Source organism: Denticeps clupeoides, chromosome 16 (assembly GCF_900700375.1).
Source record: "Denticeps clupeoides chromosome 16, fDenClu1.1, whole genome shotgun sequence".
Classification (NCBI taxonomy): Eukaryota; Metazoa; Chordata; class Actinopteri; order Clupeiformes; family Denticipitidae; genus Denticeps; species Denticeps clupeoides.
The window spans coordinates 12461919-12487056 of record NC_041722.1 but is presented as its reverse complement, the minus strand read 5'-3'; the positions used below and the strand labels follow the sequence as shown (position 1 = coordinate 12487056).

At 41.6% G+C, this 25138-nt stretch overlaps 1 protein-coding gene across 46 annotated transcripts in view; it reads right to left on the bottom strand.

Annotated features, from left to right (window-relative positions):
• The window catches only part of madd (MAP-kinase activating death domain), a 36602-nt gene extending 15834 nt beyond the window's left edge, over window positions 1–20768 (bottom strand). For 10 of the 46 annotated variants that reach the window (XM_028956186.1, XM_028956188.1, XM_028956200.1 and 7 more), the window contains exons 1-23: window positions 20448–20768; window positions 15518–15734; window positions 15034–15308; window positions 14618–14936; window positions 11737–12046; window positions 11073–11204; window positions 10850–10963; window positions 10264–10344; window positions 9912–9929; window positions 8785–8841; window positions 7732–7904; window positions 7285–7520; window positions 7017–7176; window positions 6775–6890; window positions 6354–6556; window positions 5878–6131; window positions 5607–5746; window positions 5108–5209; window positions 4114–4152; window positions 3807–3848; window positions 2378–2437; window positions 386–494; window positions 32–218 (exon numbers count right to left, since the gene is read on the bottom strand). In XM_028956186.1, coding sequence (XP_028812019.1) covers window positions 32–218; window positions 386–494; window positions 2378–2437; window positions 3807–3848; window positions 4114–4152; window positions 5108–5209; window positions 5607–5746; window positions 5878–6131; window positions 6354–6556; window positions 6775–6890; window positions 7017–7176; window positions 7285–7520; window positions 7732–7904; window positions 8785–8841; window positions 9912–9929; window positions 10264–10344; window positions 10850–10963; window positions 11073–11204; window positions 11737–12046; window positions 14618–14936; window positions 15034–15308; window positions 15518–15576 — 3186 coding nt within the window. In that variant the 5' untranslated portion in view covers window positions 15577–15734; window positions 20448–20768. The remainder of the gene's footprint in view (window positions 1–31; window positions 219–385; window positions 495–2377; window positions 2438–3806; window positions 3849–4113; window positions 4153–5107; window positions 5210–5606; window positions 5747–5877; window positions 6132–6353; window positions 6557–6774; window positions 6891–7016; window positions 7177–7284; window positions 7521–7731; window positions 7905–8784; window positions 8842–9911; window positions 9930–10263; window positions 10345–10849; window positions 10964–11072; window positions 11205–11736; window positions 12047–14617; window positions 14937–15033; window positions 15309–15517; window positions 15735–20447) is intronic. The other 36 variants (XM_028956208.1, XM_028956213.1, XM_028956217.1 and 33 more) reach the window with 19 other exon arrangements.
• Window positions 20769–25138: the final 4370 nt, after the last annotated feature.

Below are 25138 nucleotides of genomic sequence, written 5' to 3'. Positions count from 1 at the left end.
GGACTACAGGTGAATCTGGGGTCCAACTCACCACATCACGGATGACCTCCTGCCGGGCATCTTCTTCCGACTGGACTGCACGGTTGAGTTTGCTTAGCACAAAAACGCGCAGCTGCTCATTCTCTAGCAAGCGGCGTACCTTCTTCATGTTGAGCCAGCCGACGCCCTGGCCGTCCAGCACACTCTGCACCACCTCCTTCAGAAACTGCTGGTTCTCACTGCAATTGCACAATACCGGTCAACTCGGTGTACATTACTTCTATACATTACAAATTATTTTTTCCAAACACAAATATTTCAAGGGTTTTACAAATAAGACATAAATAGATCATACAGTGTAACTATACAAACAGAATTACTTAAACAGAAGGTGATTATTAATGACCTGGTGTTGTTGGCTCTGCCCTGCGGGGAGGGGGACTCCCTCTTTACAGTGGGGCTGTGCTTTATAACCGATGACTTCTGGTCCACCAGAGCTCTGGGAGCACGGGCACCTGCAGGAGTCGGACAGAACATGAGGACGAGAAGCAAAACACACACCGGTCACATTGTACACAAAATGCACACAAACCTCCAGATGCAATACTACTCTCTGCACACACCAAAATCACACCACGCACAAATTACATTTACACATTATATCCAAAGAGACACACGTCTCTGACATCTAATTGTATTAAAAAAACAATTCCTTCACAGACACACAGATCCTCTCACATCGCCCACACTCACAGATGGAGAAACACAAGACGACGCCTCTGAGAAAAATAAACATAACATACACAGTTTTTCACATAACACACTAGTCCAAAAGCAGCACATGGCTGACGATGTTACAGGTAACACAGTCAGAACAGGGAGGAAGAGGAGAGGGCTGGATCGGACCAGACTACACGTGGGCGGAGAGATGGAGGAGTTTTGGGCCACAGACACACACGCTGGCAGAAAACAGGAGGGCGATGACAGGAGTGAGAACAGTCTGCGTGACAAGAGCAACACATGAGTTGTCATGCGGAACGAGCCAAGGCGGCTACAGCTACGTAACGCACACGCACAGCCACAGAGCTGTATGCACACACAATCTCGTGTGTATACATACTGCAGCTATAGAGGTAACACTTTACACATGTGGATGGTCCATCAGTGTGGCCGCTCACCACACCATGTACCGTATGCGCACAGTATTAGTACATTTACATTTCATTCGGACAGTAGGGTTGGGCCCATGACTACAGACATAATGAACTGAAAAAGCATCTATAGATTTACTTTTATTTAAATCTTAAAATTAGACAGAACTAAAAAAAATACATATATATGCTTTTTCCATGCAGTCTGAAGGTAATAAGTCAATCACCTGAACTGATATTCTTTCCATCAAAAACTGATCAAACTCATTTGGACTAAACAAAGGCCAAGAAAAATATAAAGAAAGAATAGGAGCATGATTCAGTATATTCTGCACTTTCTCTCTCTGTCTTTTGCAGAAGAACATGAGTCACTCTTCCATACTGTCAAATTGGGCTTGTATTTTCCTGTCAAGAAGAGCCTCGATTTTTCTGTCCAAAGCCTTAGCATCTCTTTTGACAGCTAAAATGAGTGTGCTACTTGTAATGGGGAAAAACACCATCCATAATGGACTGGTTGAAGTGGTTTTCCAGAGATTTTCAGCCATGACTCTCCAGAAATGCCATTATTTCTGGTCATCCGCACAATTTAATTGACAGTTGTCAGAGCAACACTCTTAAATCCCATAAAACAGTGTGTACCAATGGACTGAACTTCACCTCCGCCTTTCTCAACACAGCTCAGTATATGTCAACTAACAACTGTAATGAATCCATTTTGATGCCATTCATATCAGCCCCTTCCAATCGAGGTCTTTCATACGGAAGAATTTCTATGTAAAAATTGTATAACCACCACAATCTGGACTTTCTGATATTATATTTAGTATTATTTCATTTACAACTTTACAACAATTGCATTTACAAAATCATTTCCAGTAATCCACTCAGTAAACAGATAAGTATGGTTACATTTCACAAATTGTTAGCAGACTAGTAAAGATCACAGTTACATGGACCATTCTGTTGGGGAATGTCTGAGTATCTTTATGAACACATAACACAGAGAAAGCTTCGTAGAACACAACACAGAGAAAGCTTTGTATACTTTTCTTCTGATGTGTGTAATGGGCCCAACCCTTATGAGACAGAGTGGGTGTGATGCTGCTGAAATGACTGAGTGTCGTTCGAACTGTGGTGATGACCAGCTGTGAGGAACACCATGAAGGACAGTGACAGGGGGATGCTGGGAGATGTGGTTGACTGGCTTGGAGAAGCATGCAGCTCACGCATCAAAGGGCGGAACCCACCTTCTCCGCTCCCCGGGCCGACCTCTGTTATAATCTCCATTAGAGAATTTAGCCCAAATACTGGACACAAAACCCAAAATTAGTGCAGTGTAAAGGGTGACAAAGAGGGACACCGGCCCAGACAGAACCAGTCCAAACATCAACCCACAACACCAGACACATGTACAAACAGAACAACAGAGTGAGAGAAAGAGAAAGTGAGAGATAATGTGTAAAGTACATTCCAGAACAGTATAAACCTATGTCCAGAAACTCACAACTTCTGGAGGGATCTGGAACCTACGTGAACTCCCCTTAAATGAAATGAATATACACATGTTGTTAGATGTAGGTCTTTCTTGTGGACATGTGGAGCCTTCAAAAAAATATTGTATATGAACAATGATGTCTATGAAAGTAACTAAAGTACAATAGAATAAATAAAACATAAAAACCACAAAAGGTGCTTTCTATGACAATATAATATTTTATTTAGGCTGATCTTTAATATAATAATTTTAAGATTCAATTCAAGTGCAATGCATGTTTTTCAATAAAATGTAGGCTAAATGGTTGAGGCCTGCTTGTGAAGCTGGATCTGGAATGTACTAGGGCTCAGCAGACAGGCCGGCCCTGAGTGGACCATCTCTCCCAAATACAGCTTCATTAGCCGCATCAACAGAGAGAAGGTACCTGAGAAGACACTCCACCATTCTTTGGTGTGGGACCTTTTAATTGAAACTCCACTGGTGCTCATACGGTCAACTGTAAAATGAACTGTAACTATATGGAACCTTTTCTTTTCCTCCTAATGAACCTCAATTCACAGAGATAACATTGCATATCGCAGGATGCACCAGTTTCCTCAGTTTCATTCAAAGCTCCACAGGCGTAGCTATAATGATGATGGACATTTAACTCCAATCAAGTTCACAGAGATGGTCAGGCACAGGTGGCAGAGAAAAACGTGGATTCAGACACTAGTATTCAGAATCTGCAGCTCCAGAATCTGGAGCTCCAAGACGCAGCTCCAATTTACAGGAGGCGTTGTGGACGCAATTAAAATGTAAATCGGAACTGCAACTTCTAAACAAATGAAAAAACTGCAAATGGCAAATCACCCCACACAGAGTAATGGATGCACACAACGCCTAGTGTAAGAAGAAGCACACAGTTCTCATTCCTGTCAATACTGCTAAAAAAATAAAATACATAATAATAATAATAAAAACATGGGCATCACAGCGCAGGCTCTCAAAAAATTCTCAAGAGGGATTGTAAAGGGTAAGGAAGATGGGGAAAGTATACATGGACAAAAAGGCAGGTATATCCTCTGTTGTGCCTGAAGAGTCTGTGAAGGGTTTCTGTTAGAGGGGGCTGAGCTAGGGTCTACAGAAATGCACAGCAAACTACCACTTCAAACAGGGCAGGCTTCACACATGACACATACCCGGGCTTTCAGCATCATCATCATCATCATCATCATCGTCGTCTGATTGATAAACACAAGTCACATCATCCAAAAATCAAAGCAAACAACATAAAACACCTATGGCAGCTATCCTATCAAGTGTTTGTATGACGGACACATGCCTTGCATTTCTCCATAATGCCATAGCTGATGTTCCAACATCAACAAAAGAAGAGCATGTTTGGGCATATGAAATTTGAAATGCAAAAGGCAATGTGTCCACTTTCAGAATAGCACCATAAGATTCACAAGTCATAAGGGGGAGAAAAGAAGCATTCCTACAAACCTTCATCCATTTCCTGCTCTAAATCAAAATTAAAATATTCTTGACAAAAAATGATTGGGGGAGGGGGGGACAATAAAAAGAAACTTTCAGAGTTTCACAGAAACTTTCAACTGAATTATTGTGTCATTAACAATATTCTTTGGTTCTGGCTTTCATGAAATTGATCCGGACATATCGTTTGAAAGTTAAAAAAGTGAAAGTGAAGTGATTGTCACTGTGAAACACTGCAGCACAGCACACAGTGCACACATCATTTAACCCATCATCCTTAGTGAGCAGTGGGCAGCCATGACAGGAGCGAGAGCAGTGTGTGGGGACGGCACCTCAGTGGCACCTTGGCAGTTCAGGATTTGAACCGGCCACATTCCAATTACAGGTCAGTTTCCTTACCCACTAGGCCACCACTGCCCCACTCAATAATAATAATGGTGGCCGTAGACTCTGGTTCTCAGCTATGAACCTGAAGACCACTAAGTCACAGGTTCAAACACCACTTCCTTCCATTGTGTCCCTGCGGAAGACAAATACAAGGGTCTGCCCCCAGTGGGACTGCCCCTTTACTTACTTTTTGAAAGTCTGGACAAGGGCATCTGATAAAAGGCCATAAAATGTAATACTGCACTCCCAACTAACTCACAACAACTGCTTTTTAAAAAATGTGTTCTGGTGCCATTTGAATGAATTTATAGTTTAAAGAAGTGGTTAAGATCTCAGAAAACAAACCAACTCATCTGGGGCCCTGTGATTAATTATATTACTGTATGCTGTGAAAGAACCATAAATGGATAAACCTAACCAGAGCTAATAATTTCACTCAACTGCAAACAGATGGAAATAGAAAAAAGCAGTCAAGAAAGCGAAGGACAGGTGAATGGAAAGATCTGAGGGGCAGACAAAAGACTGGGGAGATCTGAGAAGTGGTTGGATGGATGGATGGGTGGACGAAAGGTGCAGTAAAGGTAGTAGGTCACACGGACTGCTGCTGGATTTGTACCTTTGAGGCTGGGGAATGGGGTGGCCTTCTCCCGCGCTGCCTTGTTGGGCAGAGCCAGGTTGGACAGGCTGAAGCTTGTGCCATGGTTCTTATACAGGTTACCTGCAGTTAAGTGAAATTAAGTGAACGTGATTGTTTTGTCATTGTACACAGCAAGCACAGAACACAAAAATGTCCTCTGCAAATGTCCTCAGTGGTGCAGCGCGTGGGGGCTGTACATTGCTCAAGGGTACCTCAGTGGAACCTTGGCGGTTCGGGATTTGGTTATGAATCTGCTTCCTTACCTGCTAGGCCAACACTGCCCCATACACATTACACGTTAACTTCAAAAATCATCAGAGCCAAATATTTTACAGCTAGACACAGATTTAATGAACCAACCAAACACATCTCTACAGTCCAAATTTTCAAGAATTACATAATGATATTATCAAGTATATAAGAAGCTACCATCAAACTGAATTAGTAATGCAGTTTTATAAACAAAAATCTCTCCTACTGGCAAAAGACATGAGGCCCCCAAAACCGTCGCTGCTGTTGTTGGAGATGGTGGAATTGGGAGAGCTGTTGCGGGAGTCTCCCTCACCATCAGACTCTCCTGGCAGCCTTAGACTGCTGGGCCTCAGGGGCCGCTGAAGCCTGATGGGACACCAGATCAAAAGTGAGGGGATGCATGAGAGATATTGGGGAACTGTCACATCTCATGAATGGCTTCAGATGAGGAAAATATGTAAGGGAGGGGTATAACTGTCAAAAATATCCAAACTCACTTGTTGCCATTGAGGTTCTGGTTGAAGCGGGGTGTGTAGCTCTCTTCTTGCTCCTCGTTGTCTGCATCATCATCAGTGGGGAACCCATATTGTGGCTCAAAGTATGGGTTGTCATATTCTTTCTTCTTATTGGCTGCATCCATAGGCACAGGATCTGGGGTGGGTCTTGTAAAAGGTGGAACAGCCAATCCAGGGACAGAGTTTTGGAGAACAGCACTTGCTGAAGCCTCCATCTCCCCAGGCTCTGTCTGTTCCTGCACAAAAGGAAACTAATTAGCATTGAATCAAACATGGAGACAAAACCACCAGTTGCCTCTGGCTCAACAGCTACTAAAACACATGTTAAATCTAATCCTAAAACAAATTAGCGTTTTAAAGTGACAGTTTCTTGGAAAAGAGAAAGGTAAAATATTACAATCTTATAGCAACATAATATTTCCTTTTTTTCAGTTACAGATAACGACTATGATACTGACATGATTTGCTCCCTGGATGACTGTGCTTGGGCTGGAGCTGGCGGTGGTGCTAGAGCTTGAACGCAGAGGTTGCCCCTCTGCAGTGTCGGCAGAGCCCTCTCCTTCAGCCATGCGGTCAGACCCCTCCTCCTTATACTCCTGGAAGTCATGGAACTCAACTTCACTGGCATCCCCTAATGCAGCATGTGTAAGTGGGTCCACATCTACAGGTCAAAATATTGCGTTAAAAGCACCATACATATGTGAACAGACAAGAAATCATTATTATTTTATTTTTATTTTTTCACAGATGCTTTCCAAAAATTAAGAATTAAGCACTGCTTTACTACAAACTACTTATACCTAAATAAAAATTAAATAAAAACAATGTGGCACATATCATATATAATAAGCACTGTGCTGCTGATTGAAAGATCCTTACTTGGAGTGTCTCCCTGAATGTCGCCCCTGATCATTTCATTCACAAAGTCCCCAAGAGAAGAGTATGAAGAGCTGGAGTCATAGGCCTCACTGTCGCTGCCACTGAAACACACAGGACTAAATAAATAAATAAAAAAAACTCATAGATAAAACAACCTCTTTGTTTGATGATTTTCTATTCCTGTAACCAGAGGTGAATGATCAGGAAATCTGACTGAAACTCCCAGACCAAATGATATCTACCTGTCATCAGTGGGGTCTGAATAATTTCCCTCATCCTCCAATGGTCTGCTCATGGCTTCTGCCAGCTGGGACGAGCCATCATACACCCGGTAATACACAGGCTGAAGTTGGTGAGCATACCACTTGGGCTTGTCTCCGATCAAAGAGGGGTCATACACATCTACAGACATGGAAAGGTAGTCACCATATGCTTTTTGACACAGCTTTTAAGACTTAAGTCTAATATACATTTTACATAAAGAAATGTTGTTCGGTATGATTTCCTTACTGTTGTGGATTCTCTGAAATGCAAGGTTTGACGGGTTTAGGGCCCATTCTCCATAATATTCCACAGCCTGAGTGTGTGACAGCTTTTCAGCAAAGGGAGAGCGCCGAGGCCGGGAGGCTAGGAACGAGGTTGCCTGGAATGCCACCACAGGGCGAGGGAACAGGCGCAGGGTACGTGTGTGCATCTGGAACCCTTGCAGCACATTTGGGGAATTGAAGAACCTCACCATGGCAACCCTATTGTGGCCAGTCGAACATATTTGTAAGACACTCAGAATCTGCTTACGCTGCTTTCAAATGCAGGCACAAAGGCATTTTTTTGAAAACTATCTTCATATCAGCACAGATTTAACATGTTTAAATCACAGCACAGCCTTCAGCTCAATAAATAAGAGCCAAATCCACAAGCTGAGCCAGGGCATAGTAGAGTGCAAAAATTAGATCTTGCCTTGTTGCGACATCCACAGAGTCCACGTCATTCCCATATATGAGCGGGTTGAACTCTGTCGATGATGGTGAAGCCTTGTCTCTGCCAGGAGGAAGAAGAGGTAGTTCCTGTCCCTCCTGAAATTTCTCCAGGTTGAGGATGGGCTGGGTGTTCAAGCTCATGCTGGCCAAGGCCTGAAGCAGCAATATAGGCACACGTGTTTAAGATTTGTACAGATCTTCATGAGAGAGAGTAGGTCTGCAGCAGTCTCACCTCAGGCATCAGAAAAAAAAAACTGGTACATAAAATGATGCTTGCTGTTATAAACTACGTTTTAGGGTGATATGCTCTAACACAGTAGGTCCCAACCTGGGGTCCAGAGATCGCATTTACAAATACAATCATGTATGGTATTTGTAAACATCAAATGTGTAAACAATAACATATCGAAAAGGATGATCAAAACTCTGTATAATCCTGTATTCTTTAGAAACTAGTTCTGAAAATCTTGGACCAGGTCAGGGTGGGGTTCATACTCAATTTCTATGAGCACAGTGGAATATCAAGAATGTGATGCCTGACATGGGAATGCCACAGAGAGGATCCAAGGGTCAAATGGTTAGAAACAAGTAGGGACAATATCACCTTACAAGCTGTTTGAAAAGCACTCTGGGAAAAGCTGCAATATTTTGTTCAATGATTCGCTTAGCACAGCATCTCATACAGTCAACTTTGTACACGGCCAACATGGCTGCAAAGAAGCCAGACCAGCGTTAGTGTTTGTTTTGCTGTTTCAATTAGTTTGGGTAGGGGGGGTTTAGTAACAATGTAAAGCTTTATTATAAATGTGTTCAGGCTGAGTTATAAGCATATAAAATTGGTCATGCTTAAGCCAAACTGAGCATTCTGAGTGGACAGATTGATTCAGACTCAGTTAAAGATTTTACAGATGAAAGGCAAGAAACAGGGACCAGGGAATGGTGAGGGGGTGAAGTGCTGGTTGGAGGAGAGGTAGAGAGTGAAAGGCCCATGCAGGAGGCATGGCACATTCCAGGGGAGAGAGATTCTGGAGACCTTAGAGTCGGAGGCGAAGATCTGCTTTTGGGTGATCACAGTCAATCTAACCAGACACTGAAGGATACAAAAGAGATGGAAGGAAGGTCACATGACAAGCAAAAGAAGCCAATCACTACATAGGATTGGGCAAAGAGATTGCAAGAGAAAGACTGTATGCGTGTTTGAGTGTGTGTTTGAGTGAAACAGGGATAAAGTGAGCAAAAAAAAAAATGAAATAGGTATATTGGCAGATTGTGTGTGTGTGAGAAGAGGAGAAGGAAAAAAGAAAACCCACACAAAGGACCATGGTTACCATTAATATAACCACTGGCTATAAATGGAGTGCTGAAAGTGAAAACAAAAAGGAAGAGCTTCAACACTGTTCTGTGATGAGTATGGAGGCTAGAGATGTCCCTACAGTCTCTCTTCCATCTGCAGTTAATGGCTCACGTCTCTGAGAAAGAGCTACTGTTAGACACAGGGTTGCTATCATCCTGCCATTAGACATCAAATGCTGTGAATTTCTCTTAATGATTATTAGAGTTTCAGCAGTAATCCTCTTCTTAAAAAAGCTGTGTCTACTTAGTTTAATGAATTTGGTACAAGTACTAAGTGCAATGATCATTGTAACAGCAGCAACTATGTTTATTCTACAAAGCCAGCGCTTTCACTCGCTTGTTCTCATCACAAAGAAATCTACTGCAGAATTAAATACAACACAAGGTTAGGAGCAAAATGTTCACACAAGCTGAATAAAGGACTATGGAATTGGATCTGATTCAAACAGTATAAAAATTATAAAAAATTATACCAATAAAAAAAAAAAAAAAAAAAACTACAAAAGAACATACTGTAAATGAATGTTCATTTAATGGATTACCAAATACAAAATAGCAAAACTATTTCTGCATTTATTTTTAAACTGTTTCTTCACCAGACAGCACCCATGATGCATTCAAGCTCTGAGAAAGGCAATACTAAAAAATAAAATAATAAAATTACAGGCTACTTTCTCAGCTTGAATATCACTACTGAATAATTGTTATTTGAATCAGTCCAACTCTTTGTATTTGTTGCTTCAGCGGTAGAGTAGGGAGGCTGGGGTTAATTATGGTTATTAAGGGAACAGGGGAAGGACCCAGTACCTGGTTTACCTGTAAGAGCTAGGGTGTCCAAAGAAAAAGGAATGAGAAAAATAAAAAAAATAAAAAAATCACTATCATGTTAAGGTTGCCAAAACTGCTAAATGTGAGCTAACAGATGAGCTAGTAATTATGACTTACACACAGAAAATAATACGCCGGTGTCAACAGCATAACAAATGGGCAAAATTACTATTAATCAAGTAATCAATGTTATCAAATGGGCCATTTGGTAATATAAGAACAAGTGGGTGGATATTACATGGCACTACCAGTTTCAGAATTTATCAACAGTAGCCAAAAATAATTACAAATAAATGACACTTTACACTTCCAGGTAAAGAGGCAGATTTACCTGCTTCAGGTGTTTCTTCAGTTCTGATGACTCAGGCTCTGGGAGGGGGGGCAGTATTTCAGCGTTGGTTGGCGCAATAACCTGCACAACAGGAACGCAGCCAATTAATTCACTACATAGGTATTAGTCTCCCTAAATATAGTTGTCTGCGGCAATCTGCCATGGTACACTGAGACGGAGATATTTTCCCAATTATTTTCAATGGTGGCAGGTGGTGCTGCTAAAGATGAGCACAGCTGTTAGCAGCACACACTGTAAAAAAAAAAAAAAAAAAAAAAAGTATACTCAAAAAATATCTAACATTTTTCAGCTGGCTTTACAGAAAAGCCAATACTCATTAAAATCTAGATTTATTCATCACATAATGTATATTGCACAATATGCAAACCACACAAGTGATAAAACAAAAAAGGGCCATTAATAAAACCCACACAAACAGACCTCAACTGAAGGGGCTTAACCCAGCAGCCCTGCACATCTCTTTAATGGATACACAGACCCCATTACGCTGCTCTATGGGAATTAGTCTAGCCGTACTGGGCTTTTCCTCATTTATAAACTGTCGAAGATGCATTGCGATACAAACCTTGTTGCAGTCAAGATCAACTAGCCAGACATCATCTGGCATCTTAAAATCCGACTTGTAAAGGAAAAAGCTGGCTGGGACACCAATGATGTAAGGAGTTGGAGCAAGAAGAAGCTAACAAAGAGAACAGAAATATTTTGGCTCTCCAGGAAAGCATTTAAATCATTCAAATTAGTAACTAAAATGTACTAAGGGATACAGGAAATAGCAAGTTCATCCTAACCTGTTCAGCAGAAGCCATGCATGTGGGAAGCAGGGGGATGACAGGAAACATGTACTCTAAGGGGTAGATCATAGCTACAAATGCCATGACACTCATGGACAGAGCGTTGTAGTCCCGAGACTGCAAAACCACCTGAAGATTATAGGATTACAGAATGATTAGCACAGACCATTAAGTACCGCCCTATATGCAGTGCAAAACCTAAAATCGCAATATCTTTTAACAAATTACAAAAGACCATTCTAACATCAACAGATGAAATACATTATGCAGTGGAAATAGTGAAGGTCATGAACACGAATAACAGACATATTGTAATACAATGGAATATAAAAGGAACAACATTCTCTAGTTGCCACCAGGTGACATGAATATTTAAACAGCCAGGTGTTGTATTGATTTAACAGGGCAGCCTGACCACCAACCCCAGCTTTGATTCAAAGGCTGTATGAACCAGAATACTGCTCAGATGACTCAGATTCAGAGGAGCATGTGAAGGACATTGTTATGTAACCACTATGCTTTAGCAACCGTTCATTTCTAAACTGTCCGAATATCATTGCCTTCTGGCATGAGAAAAGAGAACAGGTGAGGGTTTTCCAGAGAGGATCTAATTTAAACCAGGACCCAACATGGGAACAGCCAAAAGGGCCAGTAGTCCTACCTTATGTTCCAGCAAAATGCAGGTGAGAACCTGCAGACATGCATCCACACCCAGCAACTCCAGGGGAAGGTGGAGTGGGAAGTCCACCAGGCTGAATCGAGAAGAGTCGGGGAGGGCAAAGGTAAGGGGTGGCTGCATGTCGTGAGGCAGCACTTCCACGTCCACGCGGCGCAAGGTGGCTACGGGCACGGGCGAACGAAGCAGGCGGTACACCCACGATTCCACCTCCCGCAAGTCCTGCAGCAGCTGGCTGCCCTTCTCCTTCTCCTCTACAGAGAGCGCACCCGTAAAAACACGCCACATGGTGTCCCTGAGGGAGAAATGGCATAAAAATATAACACACAAGCCATGGACAAAGCTTCCAGCCATTAGCTTGTTTTAAAAGCCTTCATAAAAATTGAGATTTAAATTAATATCATGTGCATTCCAATAACAAAAACCACCCATTCTATATAATGTATTTGATTACTGACCCTGTTCTTTATTGTGAATGTATCTATTTGATTTCATAAAGCAAAATGTGTTGAGCAAAGATGACTAGGTTTAAATCATTCCCTTTAGTGAATGATTTGGCATTTTTTTACCATGCACCTATACTGCACACTTGGTTGAGGTTTGAGCATTACAGCCATGGTAAAGTAGTGCAGAATTAAACTAGAACACATCTGACAAATCCCTGCTAATTATCTAGTGTCTGTGACTTGAGAATGAATGAATGAATGCCATTAAATTAAGCTAAAGTTGAAGAGACTGTAATCCGAATATGATAGTCACATAGGGAAAGCTAGAACACTACATTTGACATTTCACACTATTTGGTTTTAAGAACACACTTATAGACTGTATACAGTTTGATGGCATCATAATGTTGTTGACATTGTGTTGTCTATAACTAGCCAGTCAAAAAGACAGGAAAGGAAAACTACAACAAAAAAAAATTATAATAATTAAAATGCACATTGTGTTCTGCATGAGAATCTACCAATGTAAATGGTCATGAAAATAAAGAAAACACATTGAATCAGAAGGTGTGTACAAACTTTTGGTCTGTACTGTATGTGAGTGTGTGTGTGTGTTTTCACACTTTTGTGGTAATAATCAAACACATTTACACATACTGTCAGTGGTTCATAGATCGCAGAGAACTCAGTAATCTTGGAAAACATAGTTTGTGTCATTTTTTCTTCTTTGCTAAAAAAAATAAAAACAACGCTTAATGTAGAAACTAAAGCATATTGTTTCATTAGTCCTACATTTATCACACCGCTGGTGGAGCATCTCTCTTTCAATGTGCATTTTAATTTCCTTTCAAAGGGGGGAAAAATGTTCCTACCTATCGCAGCCAATCCCTGAGGAAAGCCAGTGACCTCAATCTGCCACTGAGTCTACCTCACCCACCCATCTAACAGTTGTATCAGGAGCCCTTGCCATCAACGCTTTATTTAAATGTCACAACAGGGCCTTGATAAGCTGTGCTATAATCAAGTGGTGGGTGAGAAAAGTCCGGAAGTCAAAAATTACAGCAGGAAACTCAAAATCAAACCTTTTAGTTTCACAGACTGAAAGGTGAAAAGGACAACAAGCTTACCCTGCAGCTCCAGTCACAAGACCTCAGCTGATGTTCACGAAACCTTTACTGTTCAGAGACTAAAATGTTACTGGTGATATTGCGAATAAGGTCTGATATGTTAACAGATAAAGAGTTGTAGTATGGAGAGATGTAGCATGTTATTTTCTAAAAAGTCAATTGGTAAGGTAATAGTTAATATATAAAACAGAGCATCATCACTGCGACTGACTACATGGTGTCAGTGTATATATATCCGCACAATTGTGTGTGTTTGCGCGTGTGTTTGGTTTATTACCCTAAGATGTACTCTCTGAATAAGCCAGTGATGGGGCCTGCCCTGGCAAAGACTCACTGTCCGAATGACAAAGCTCATAAATGATGCATTTCAATTATTCAGAACAAAGCTCAGAGTAACATGCAGTTCACAATGTAGTCTTTAAGATATGGCTAGTTGCCAGGATAATGTGTACAGAAAGAGAAAATAAACCGCTAAAATGACAAGCTAAATATTTAATATAGTAACTAAACTAAATAAGAATGCATTTCACTAATAATACAAACAGTGCAACTGACATGTATAATAATATATACATAACTATTATTATTATTATAAATGAAACTGTTATTGTGTGTTTCACTTTTCTAATGAAAAATATACAGCAGAGAACAAATAGAAAGAAAATGGGTGCTTTATGTTTAATCAACAAGCCATGCTTGTCAATGGAGTAATACGATTGTAAGTGAATTCTGCCTTGATAGTCTGATTGCCGCTGCAGCCATAGTGGTTGCTAGGTTACCATGAGAAGATCTGTTGAGGGAAAGATGGGGGTAAAATTGCCTGATGTGGAACTACATTGATCAAAAAGACAGAACCAGTCATTGAAAAGATGGTTTAATAACATAAATGCCTACCGAGGGTCTACCAGTCAGTCAATTTAGCAATCAATGTCCTAAAAAACCCTCCTGTGGTTCTCCATTTTCCAGGCACATCAGGAACATAGAACCAACCTTGCTGAGTGTAACACTTAATGGACCCAAGCATCTCTTCAGTAAAAAGCATATTATTTGCCTCAGAAGCCACTGGTTAACTGAGCAGATCCTGTTACAAAGAACTCTGCTTTACTTAATGAATAAAATAATTACTGAAAGAACACACAGAAAATAGCAAACCTCCATTATTTGTATAAATGGTCACTTGGAGCAGTAAACAAATTACAAATTGCCATTGCTGTGACTGAGTAAATGGAGGCCGAGCCTGTCAGACAGAAGGCTAGTGTGACATGATGTGAATGGCCTGTGGGCGGTACTGACCTCTGAGTGCCCTTGGGCAGGCCCGTGCGCTGTGTGAGCCGGTGGCTGCAGCAGTCTACCATGCGCTTCAGGATGTACAGGCACTCCCTGAAGGTGGAGAAGAATGGGTAGTGGCTGAGCATGCAGAGTGAAGTCAAAGTGCTGTTTCGGTTCCGAGGGGCCACCCTGGGTTTGCGTCTTTGCCGAGGGGACCTGCCCGTTCCCAAGTCTCCAGGGGGAAATGCATCTCCACTGGCAGGCGGGGGGACAAGCTCATCAGCAGGGAGGTCAGATTTTTCTGTGGCCTCAACCGCAGTCTCTGCTAAAGGTCCCTTGTCCCCTACAAGTGTATACAATTTAGAAGACATTCACATTAAAATGAAATGAAAATATGCTGTTCCAATCTGACCTGTAACATCAACAAGGCTAAAGCTAACCTTTGTCTGTCCTGGGGCGGTGGTGCCCCCTTTGAAAGGAGCGGTAAAAGTTGACACAGATTCCATAGCGAACAACGCCAGAGTCTTTGTCGGTAAGAGTGAAGACAAACGAGGAGTCATCACGGAGGCTGACTCGGCGCTGTCGGATGCTGAGGCAGCCCTCAGGCTGACAGAAGAACACCACATCCGGAGGCAGCGGAAAGTCTGCGTGATCCTCCAGTGGATACCTGCGCAGGAGCTGAGGTGTCTGGGCCACGCTGTCACTGCTGGGCTGCCTAACGGGACAGTGAAGACAGAATCAAACACCGGCACACAGCAGTAATAATTTAGCACTAATCCAGTCACATTAATTATTGACTACCAGGCCGAACTGAAAACCAGGCCTGAATTTAAACCCAAGGGTCATGTCTGTTTATATCAGGCAAAAGAAAAAAAAATCTGGAAAATGTAAAAAATAGAACCCAGGAATGAAAGTAGCTCTTACCTGGCACCAACCACAACCAGGTAGTCCAGGAGGCGGGGACACATTTTCTTTTTCTCCATCTTGGATTATGTGGGCCTCCTTTAAGTCATGGCAACTAAGGAAAATTACAGGCTAAGTGGAGAGAACAGTCTCAATCCAATCACGGTGCTAGGAGTGGCAGTGGGGAGGCGGCCTTTCGGTCATCATTGTGATTGGTGATGGAAATAGGCGTGTCCTCCTGGAAAGCAGAACATCAATAATGCAGTTATAAAAATGGGTTTTAAACCGCTGTTTGGCCATTACAGCCCCCCCAAAACAACAATCCTCCTACATCAAGCAAAAAAAAAAAAAAAAAAAAAAACCCTACATTTCCCTCCCCCTCTTGCTGTCCTCTTTTGCCCCCTCATTGATTCTATGACCACAAAGCAATCCCTGGTCTTAACAAGAGGCTCAACAGCAAGAGTTAAAACACATTTGTGTAACCCTGACACACTAAAGGGATTAAACAGATGATTCATTTGAGTCCACCTGCTCCCGGCATTTGACGCTTTTCATGTCCTCTCCCTCCCAACCCTATCTGCTGAAAACACATAGTGAACAGCAGTGACTGAATGTTCTCTCATTTTACTGACTATCATCTTCCAAACAAGCCACAACAGATTACAGGAAAATGTCATTATACAGGACTATATTTATTCATCAAACTGTACAGCCAGAGACTGAAAGCCTCCAGTAATTCCATTATTTATTTGTTAATCATCTGATAACAGCTTTGTTAAATCAAAGAAACGACGACAACCCCCGAACAGACTGTGCTTCACCGTGGGTCCAGGCCTACATCTGGTGCCCAGCAGGGCCCGCGGGCTCTGCAGATTATCTGCTCTGAGACGTGCAGCGTCTGGCCGCGCCGGCCACTGTGGATGAGGGAGCATTAGCCTCCTGATCAAAACAAGCCTCGGCCCTGGAGAAGTCCCATAGGCTCAGCTGCGACATAAGCCCCCCCGACTCCAGGCAAACCCCAGAGTTTGCAGTACAGAAAGACTGGAGGGGGGAACAGACATGAAAAAGTTCAGTGGGTACTCAATATATGTGAAAATATGTGAAAGTTTTATCCTTCTTTCTAAAATAAACATCAGTTCAAACACTACATAATCACATTGGACCTGACTTCAATCAAACAAGTACAGAGTCAGCAGCTCTAAATCAGCATCCTTGGATCAATCCAGGGTTTCGGACTGCAATGTGCTTGATTCCTTTTCGAAGCAGATCCTTCTGCTCGGAGCATATTTTATGGACACAGCCCTCAATGTGAAGGAACAGGAGCGAGCACTGACGGCTCTGGGTATTTCATGAGTAATCAACTCTGAGTCAGTATGCAGTGTTCTGACACTGGGACCTACTGTAATGTATTTTTAAAACCGAAGGCTAGAATGCAAGTAAAAGGGCACCATCAATCTGAACATTTGGAGAAATTAGAGTGCATATGTTGGTGCATATGCTGCCACCGGTAAAGTATAATAAAGTAAATGTACTCTGATGTCGGCCCCATTATATTACAATACAATTACACACTCTTAGCTTCCACACATGGCACAAGACATTCTCATATACATCAATTGCAAAATGGTTCTCATTTAAAATAAATTCAAATGTAAAAACTGTTCTTTTACTTGGTTTTATCTTACAGGCCGTGCATTATCAGTGCATCATGCAGAAATGACATCTCAAAGAGAAACATTCTGCTTGTTGACAACTTCACTTGAGGATACTGCATCTTCGTCTGAGAGGGCGGGTTACTAATGACGAAGTGTGGACTAGATGCCGTGGCTGAGGAGTATCTTCACAGCGATCACTTGTTGCAGCCAAAACCACTACTATCTTCCTTGGGGATAATGAGATTCAGCCGGTCTCTGTGGCAACCCAACCCGCTTTCTACGGCACAGCTGTGGCAGCTATTTTTAACCCCCTGGTCTCACTGTGCCGTCAAGAGGACAATGCAAAGATTCTTAAGGAAGAGGACCAGGCTAGAGAGCTGAAAGTCTAAGAAACATGAAAAAAATAAAAGCTAAAATTCAATGCAGCCTCAAGCTCCAATGCATTAAAAAACAAATTCTCCATTAAGTAACACAAAGAACTGAGCAGGCCTTTTTCTCTCAACGCATCTTATCTGGTATCAGATTACACAACCATTTAAAGTGATTGGTGGGCTGCCGCAGAAGCATAATACAGTACAGTGTGCAACGCGATAAACATCTGCCTCCGGCGATAGCCCAAGCTAGCAAAATGGTGACAAATAACGTAAGCCTGTTTCCATTAGTCCTCCTGTTTGGACAGTGGGCCATTTCCTCATACTCGGTGTGTGTTTGCGCTGTACGACAATAACCCTGTAAACAAGATAACTCAATAAAATCACACTGACACTGAGGGAAGCAATTAAGGCACGGAAAACTACTCACTTTGACACATTCTAAATTGAAGTGTGCTATCCTACCAGTGCATGGAAGCACCAGCACACGTTCATTGATTTTACAAAGCCTCCCTGTAAGTTCAAGCTCAGTACATAGAGGTTCTCCATGCTGCTCCACCCCGAAAGACAAACATTTTCTCTGAAACAAATGTGCCTCCTCACAGAGGCACACAATTTACAAGCCTGCTCCAGACAAAATGGAAAAACATACATAATCATTTCCTCCGGCCGTGCACACTAGGCACTGAAAGCTACTTCAAAAGCATCTACATGAGACAATGACAATTTAGTAAATAAATTATAGCAACATACAACATATGCACAATATATTGAAGCGTATTCTTAACTGGTTCTTTATTATCATAATTAGACAAAAATGTACAACTGAACAAGCCAATTAGTCAAAAATCATTTAAAACATGTACTTCAGCTTTGCGTGACATGGATCATGCCACACTTCTTTAGCGTGGCAAAATTACTATACAGTAAAACAGACAGGCAAAGTAGTAGGCAAGCAGTAGGCAAAACCTGTGTTCTCGGGTAACTTTTCTCATGTTCCAGTCTTTTCGTACTGAGCTATGGCTTAGTCACAATAATCATAAGGAAAGGGCAGGTGCTTCGTGGTTCAAGCTGGTAGAAATTATCTGACTCATCCAGGAAAAAAAAAAAAAGCAAGTTCTCAAGAACGGAGGCAAGATGGCCCCAGAATAATAAGTGAAATTTGAATAGAATTTGGTTGCTACTAAAAGCCATTACAACCCATGACACTTGCCAAAGGGCGTAAGGGGGTTATTATGTAAATGCTGGAAATAAAACATGGAATGTTTATCAATCTAATGATATATTTTTAACCTGCTAGCAGCGATGCTTTCGTTTACGTTGAAGTATAATCATAAACCAGAATCAATGAAAGGCACACTGGCCGTTTTTGCACCAATTGCACGCCCCACCGTAAGCACCTATTACAGTTGCACGCAGATAAACACTCTGGAGTTGGAGCAGGAATGCACAGGCTGCACCTGAAGAACTACGCACTCCACACGGCTCATGGCATGCCTTCGATAAATGGACCTATGCTGCTGGAAGTGGGAGCAACAAACGGTGCACAGGGAATGCCAATATTATCCACTAGCGTGGAACACTGCTGGCAACTCGAAAGCAGTAGACAAGCACTCGCGTTCACAGGCCAGTCATTCAGTCACCAAGCAAACAAACATGACCTGAAGCCATGCAAAGAAAACACTCAAAGGCTTAAACCAAAAAATCAAGAATGAACAAAAATGTGTTGTTTTTTGGTTCTTCAGACTGGCCCAATGACGTTCTGAGGGAACCCACCTTTAAAGGCTTCTGGTAATGAAAACCGATTAGTAATTGATACAAGATGAATTACCTTGCACTCCCTACCGTGCTTCCCTTTAATAATTCACAAGACATCAAATATGAATGTCAGTAAAATAGGACCCAGCGTAAATGGTCGGCGGGGGAGGGGCTTACAGGAGACTTACTGAAAACCTCTAAAATACTTCACAACTTCAAAAATTTAAGAAACAAAAAGGACAAACGAACATGGCAAATATAAAAACCTAAAAATGTGTTTTTAAAAAAATGCAGTCGTCTTAAAACTAGTGTCTTGTAGAGATTTTTTTTGTTGTTCTTGTTCAGTGACATTGGTCACATTATAGGACAAATTTCCTGAGCTTGAACTATGCATGCCTGACATTCCTTACTATGAAAAAATGGAACACAACTAAGGTTCATGCATTTTCTGACTGCTTCTTTTTTTTTTTTTATCTGGATGCAATCACACTAGATGACGATGTCATTAATAACCATAAGCAATTAAGAACACATAATTACCAGAAATAGCGTTTTCAAAAAACAAATACATTCATAAATCACACCATCTGCGAGTCTTCAGCCTCACATCACGGCAGTTCAAGTGACCTCCACATGCAAGTCAAGATGTCCTTGTCCCAAGCCAGCATTATTGGCTAACGAGGAAGGACACAGGCGTCCACGCCACATCTCAGGGTCATAACCGCTAGCGACATTTCCCACCGTCCACGAGCAGGAAACGACCATTTGTCCTGGCTGTCATCGAACGACCACGGCGTTCACGCATACACCGAGCTGCGCAGGTGGTGGTCGTGGTGACGGGTGGTGATATCCGCTTTCCGGCTGGGTCACGGCTGCGTACGGCTCAACGCAGATGGCCACATGCGTACCTGCGCAGCCGGCGAGCGGTTACCGCGACGTGCCAAGTAAACAGCGCGTCTGATGGTGCACGGGCACCCGCTACTCGGCATTGTTGTACGGGGACTCTGGTTAAAAGCACAGCTAACGGCTAACGGGGCTGCAGAATTTACGTAACAGCGTGGCGAAGCGCGTTACAGATGACACCGAGCTAACGGGCTAGTCATGAACATTATTCTGCCATCACCGCTAGTACTAAACCAACGTAATGCTGTGATGTAGTTGCGTTACCCTTGTGTAGTTACGTTAGCCAGGACCGTTCCGAATGGCCGCCAACGGGCTAGCTAGCGCCTTCGCCAGCTAGTTATCGCTGTGCTGTGGAGGACCGCCGCGCTGACAGGAAACCTCAAACGTCCTCTTCGGCGTACGGCCTCCGAGCCATTGGCGCCTGACGCTCGCAGAGGTGGACCGAGCCGAGCAAAGTGCTCCGGACAACGTCTGCCAGCGCTCGCCTTCCCGGTCAGCGCTGCCGCATTTGACGGCTCGGAGCTCCTCCGGTCACAACACGAGAGTCCATGGGAGCTCCGCGATCGGTCTGAAGGGGGCGGACTGTACCACTCACCCCGGGGGCGGGGGGGTTACGCGAGGCGGTAGGAACCAAAACACGTTCGCAGTTACAATGACGTGTCGACCTAGATGTATGTTTATAACACATTATTAATCTACGACACACTAAATACAACAAAGGTACATACATCATTCGTTTTGATATGTGCGTTATATTAAAAGTACGCCCAGCTCTTACTTTGGAAATGCAAGTGTTCTGTGATACAGGTATTAAACATTTTAATTTGTATACTGCTATTTGTTTTGGAGCACAAGCGGCATTTTTATACTTCTTTCGTGTTCCACACCGATCCCAGATAAACAAAAGAAACAGGAAAAAACAGTAATAACACAGTCTAGTTATTGTTATACCATTGGCTAGTTGAATATCAATTCTAATTGCCCGAGAGGTGTGAAAGTGAACGTGATTGTCATTGTGAAATACTGCTGCACAGCACACGGTGACTCAACGAAATGAGTCCTCTGTTTTTAACCATCACCCCTGGTGAGCAGTGGGCACCCATGGCTGGTGCCGGGGAGCAGTGTGTGGGGACGGAGCTTTGCTCAGTGGCACCGCTTCCTTAACCTTCCTTGAGCGCTGTGTCTACAATCAGCAATCACTTCATCAGTCACAGAGCAACCTCCTGGATCCTAACCAGTCTGGCTTCAGAACAGTTCATTCTACCGAGACTGCCCTTCTGCTACATGTGGCCAGATTGGCAAAACTGTCATATGTTCTTATTCTCCTCGACCTCTCTGCAGCATTTGACACAGTTAACCACAAGGCTTTCTTGTCTATCCTGAAGAGGCTTGGAATTCAGGGCTCAGCATGGCAGTGGTTTGCTTCCTACCTTGATGAGCAATCTTACCAAGTGACTTGGAAAGGATCCACCTCTGCCTCATTGATGTCCCTCAAGGCTCAGTACTAAGTCCTCTCCTTTTCACCCTCTACACGAGATCACTTGGTGAGGTAATTTCCTCACATGGATTATCCTACCACTGCTCTTCTCTTTTCCTCCCTCAGAACTACATGCTGCCTCCAAAATATCTGCATGTCTAACGGACATCTCATCTTGGATCGCAGCCAATCACATCAAACTCAATCCCACCAAAACTGAACTAATATTCATTCCAGGAGATTCTTCACCACATCAGGATCTTGCTATTTCCTGGACAACTCACAGATCTATACTTCTGCAACAGCCCGCAACCTTGGAGTAACAATAGACAACCAACTCTCCTTCTCGACTCACATCAGCAATCTTTCCAACTCATGTAGATTCCTTCTCTACAATATCAGACAAATCAGTTCTTATCTGTCAACACTGGCCACCCAGATACTGGTTCAGTCCTTAGTAACCACACGACTGGATTACTGTAACTCCCTTCCAGCTGGTCTACCTCTATGTACCATCTGACCTCTACAATGAATACAAAATTCAGCAGCACGACTAATCTCCAACCTTCCCAAATTCTCCCACACCACCCCTCTGCTACGTTCCCTCCACTGGCTTCCAGTAGCTGCACGCATCAGATTCAAAATACTGATGCTGGCCTACAAAGCCAAACATGGAGTAGCACCATCCTACCTCACAGCCATTATTACACCTCGCACTGCACCTCGTATACTCCGAGCCTCCAGTACTGCTCGCCTGGTCCCTCCATCTCTGAAGACTCTTCTCTGTCTTGGCCCCTCGGTGGTGAAATTAACTTCCCCTTGAGGTCAGTACAGCACAGTCACTTTCAAACGACAGCTCAAGACCTTCCTCTTTAGAGAATATTTAGATTAACTTGTAAACTCCTTATTGTCTGACTTATGTACAGAAACTACAACAGAGTGAATAAAAAGATTGTATTCATAGTTGGGGTGAACCAGAATTGACCACTTCATCGATGGTAACATGGAAGCACGTTGTAAGTCGCTCTGGAAAAGGGCGTCTGCCAAATCCCTTAAATGTAAATGTAATTGTTAACTTCTAGGCCACCATTGCCCCACTGTGTGTTAACAACAATACAACATATGTTCATTCAAACTGTATTTTGGTAAACCCTTTTTTTCAATTTTCTAAATATAAAGAAAGTAATTCCCACCCTGGTTTTATGCATTAGATTAAAAAGGCAATGACAATGGTTAGTTTCACATTTCATTTCCATATATTTTGTAAAAAGAATATCAGATGTGCTTAAATCCTCTACATCTCAATGTTTAGCAAACAAATATATACTCTGGCAGAACAATATATTTGTCAGCTTTTAATTTATACAAACAAAGCAGTATATCCAAGGACTTAAGGCATTAACACACAATATTCATTTCTAAGTCATCATCTGAAGTTTGACCATTAGAAAATCAACTGAATTAGAATAGTTCCTAAACAGAAGGGTAAATAAATAAATGATAAGTACAATCAACATTTTTCAATTATTCAATATTAACTAGGGAGATTAATTTCAGAAAGCTCAATGCGTGAATTAAAAACGACAATAAAAGATTCACAATTAGATATGGGACAAATTGTTCACTATCATGATAGTATTCTCATTTGTTCATAATCATGGAATTAAGTTGTTCCTGGCAATATTTCTGGCCAAAGAGTAACAGCCAACAACCTGAATTAAATGATGAAAAAGGCAGAAAATGCATTAGTGAAAACAGAAGAGAATGTGTTTAAGGAGGACAAAATGTACAATAGTGAATATTAACAAGCAAAATGTTTTTTTTTTTAGGGAGGGGGGGGGGTTATGACCTATCTTTTCAAGAATCAGACTGTACAAATTCCTTGATTTAATTATTAAAATTGTAAGACTGAATTCTTACTCTGTGGCCACCCAAAGATACGATGAGCTCAATAACTTCAATAACTAAAATATGTCTGTTAAAATAACAACCTTTTAACATGTAATTGTGGATGAATACATGGGAAAAAAAAAAAAAAAAAAAAAAAACTTTTTTTTTTTTTTTTTTTACATGATGCGAAAATGACACTGAACATTACAGAATACAAATGAATGCTTTGAAGAAAGCACAACTCTGCTCTCGAAATCATACATTGATTTGAAAATGTTCTGAAGCCCCTTAAAAGCTACTACATAGAAGGGAAACAATGCTGTCTTCTTTGGTAAACAAAGTGTAATCAATAAATATTTTTTAGTTGGATTCCAAAAGTATGTTATTACCATGCTATTACCGATATTTGCACACATTCCACTAATGATCCTGAGTTATAATATAGTTAATTAAACCTTACATCTGTCAAGCACACAAATGAGAATATGAAATCATTTAGTTAGACCATGGCCATAAATCACATTATTAATCATTAGTATAATCCAACATTATGCTTTCAGGCCAGTGAGTTAGCTCACAAAGTTTTAATAACATTAAAAAGTGGCATCAAAGAAAACAAATCAAATAGCAAAAATTAATCAGTAATCAAAACAACCCAGTTGTTATAATCCTGTAAATTAACAGTTAGCATTAGATGCAGTGCCAACTATGTGAACAACACCACCGCATTCTCACGTCTAAAATGAACTGCCTGCAACAAGAAATTATTGAAAGATTGCTAAAATGGTTAAAATTAGTTAATCTTTTTATAAATATTTTGAAGAAACATACCCAGTTGGCTATGTAAAGTAGCACAATTACTATGGTTCAGAGGTGCCACAAGCAACCAGGTTTATTGTGCTTAGCAACCAGCAACTATGCTTTTCACATGAAATTTTATTGTCCCATTATTGTCATCATGGTGTAAGTGTGCAAAGGAGCAGGAATATGTGCCCCTTGTTAAAAGGGTATAAAACGGGATAATGTGCCGTAGTGAACAAAAGTTAAGTCAGCCATCATTAACCATATCTGTAATGATATCCCCAGGAACAACGGTTTAACCCATTTTTTGTATGTCTTCATGGGAAGGACATAGGAAATTTAATTTGAATTATACAATACATGGATAAATAACACAAAATAAAGAGCTCCTAATCAGGTTTGGCCACAGACTACAAAACTGAGGTCAGATTTTGGAAGTATACAAGTTTAGCCCTAGGTGTATTTAGAATAGTTCTGAAACTATGAAATCCATGGGCCATTTGAACAGAAAACACAAGAGAGACGTAACTTGTACAAATATATATATGAAGTTCAAATGCTCTTTACCCCTTCAGATTTTACAGTAGATGTGAATTGAGCAGCTAATATAGTTACCCATATAGTAAAAAGAAAAAAATCTATGCATTAGTATGTGTAAAACATCACATATAAATCCATGTAAAATGCAAACAGATTGTATTTATGTGCAAGAAGATTTTATAATAATATTAATGACCATGTCTTCTATATATACTGTGTGAACATAATCATAAGCCCCTCATGAATT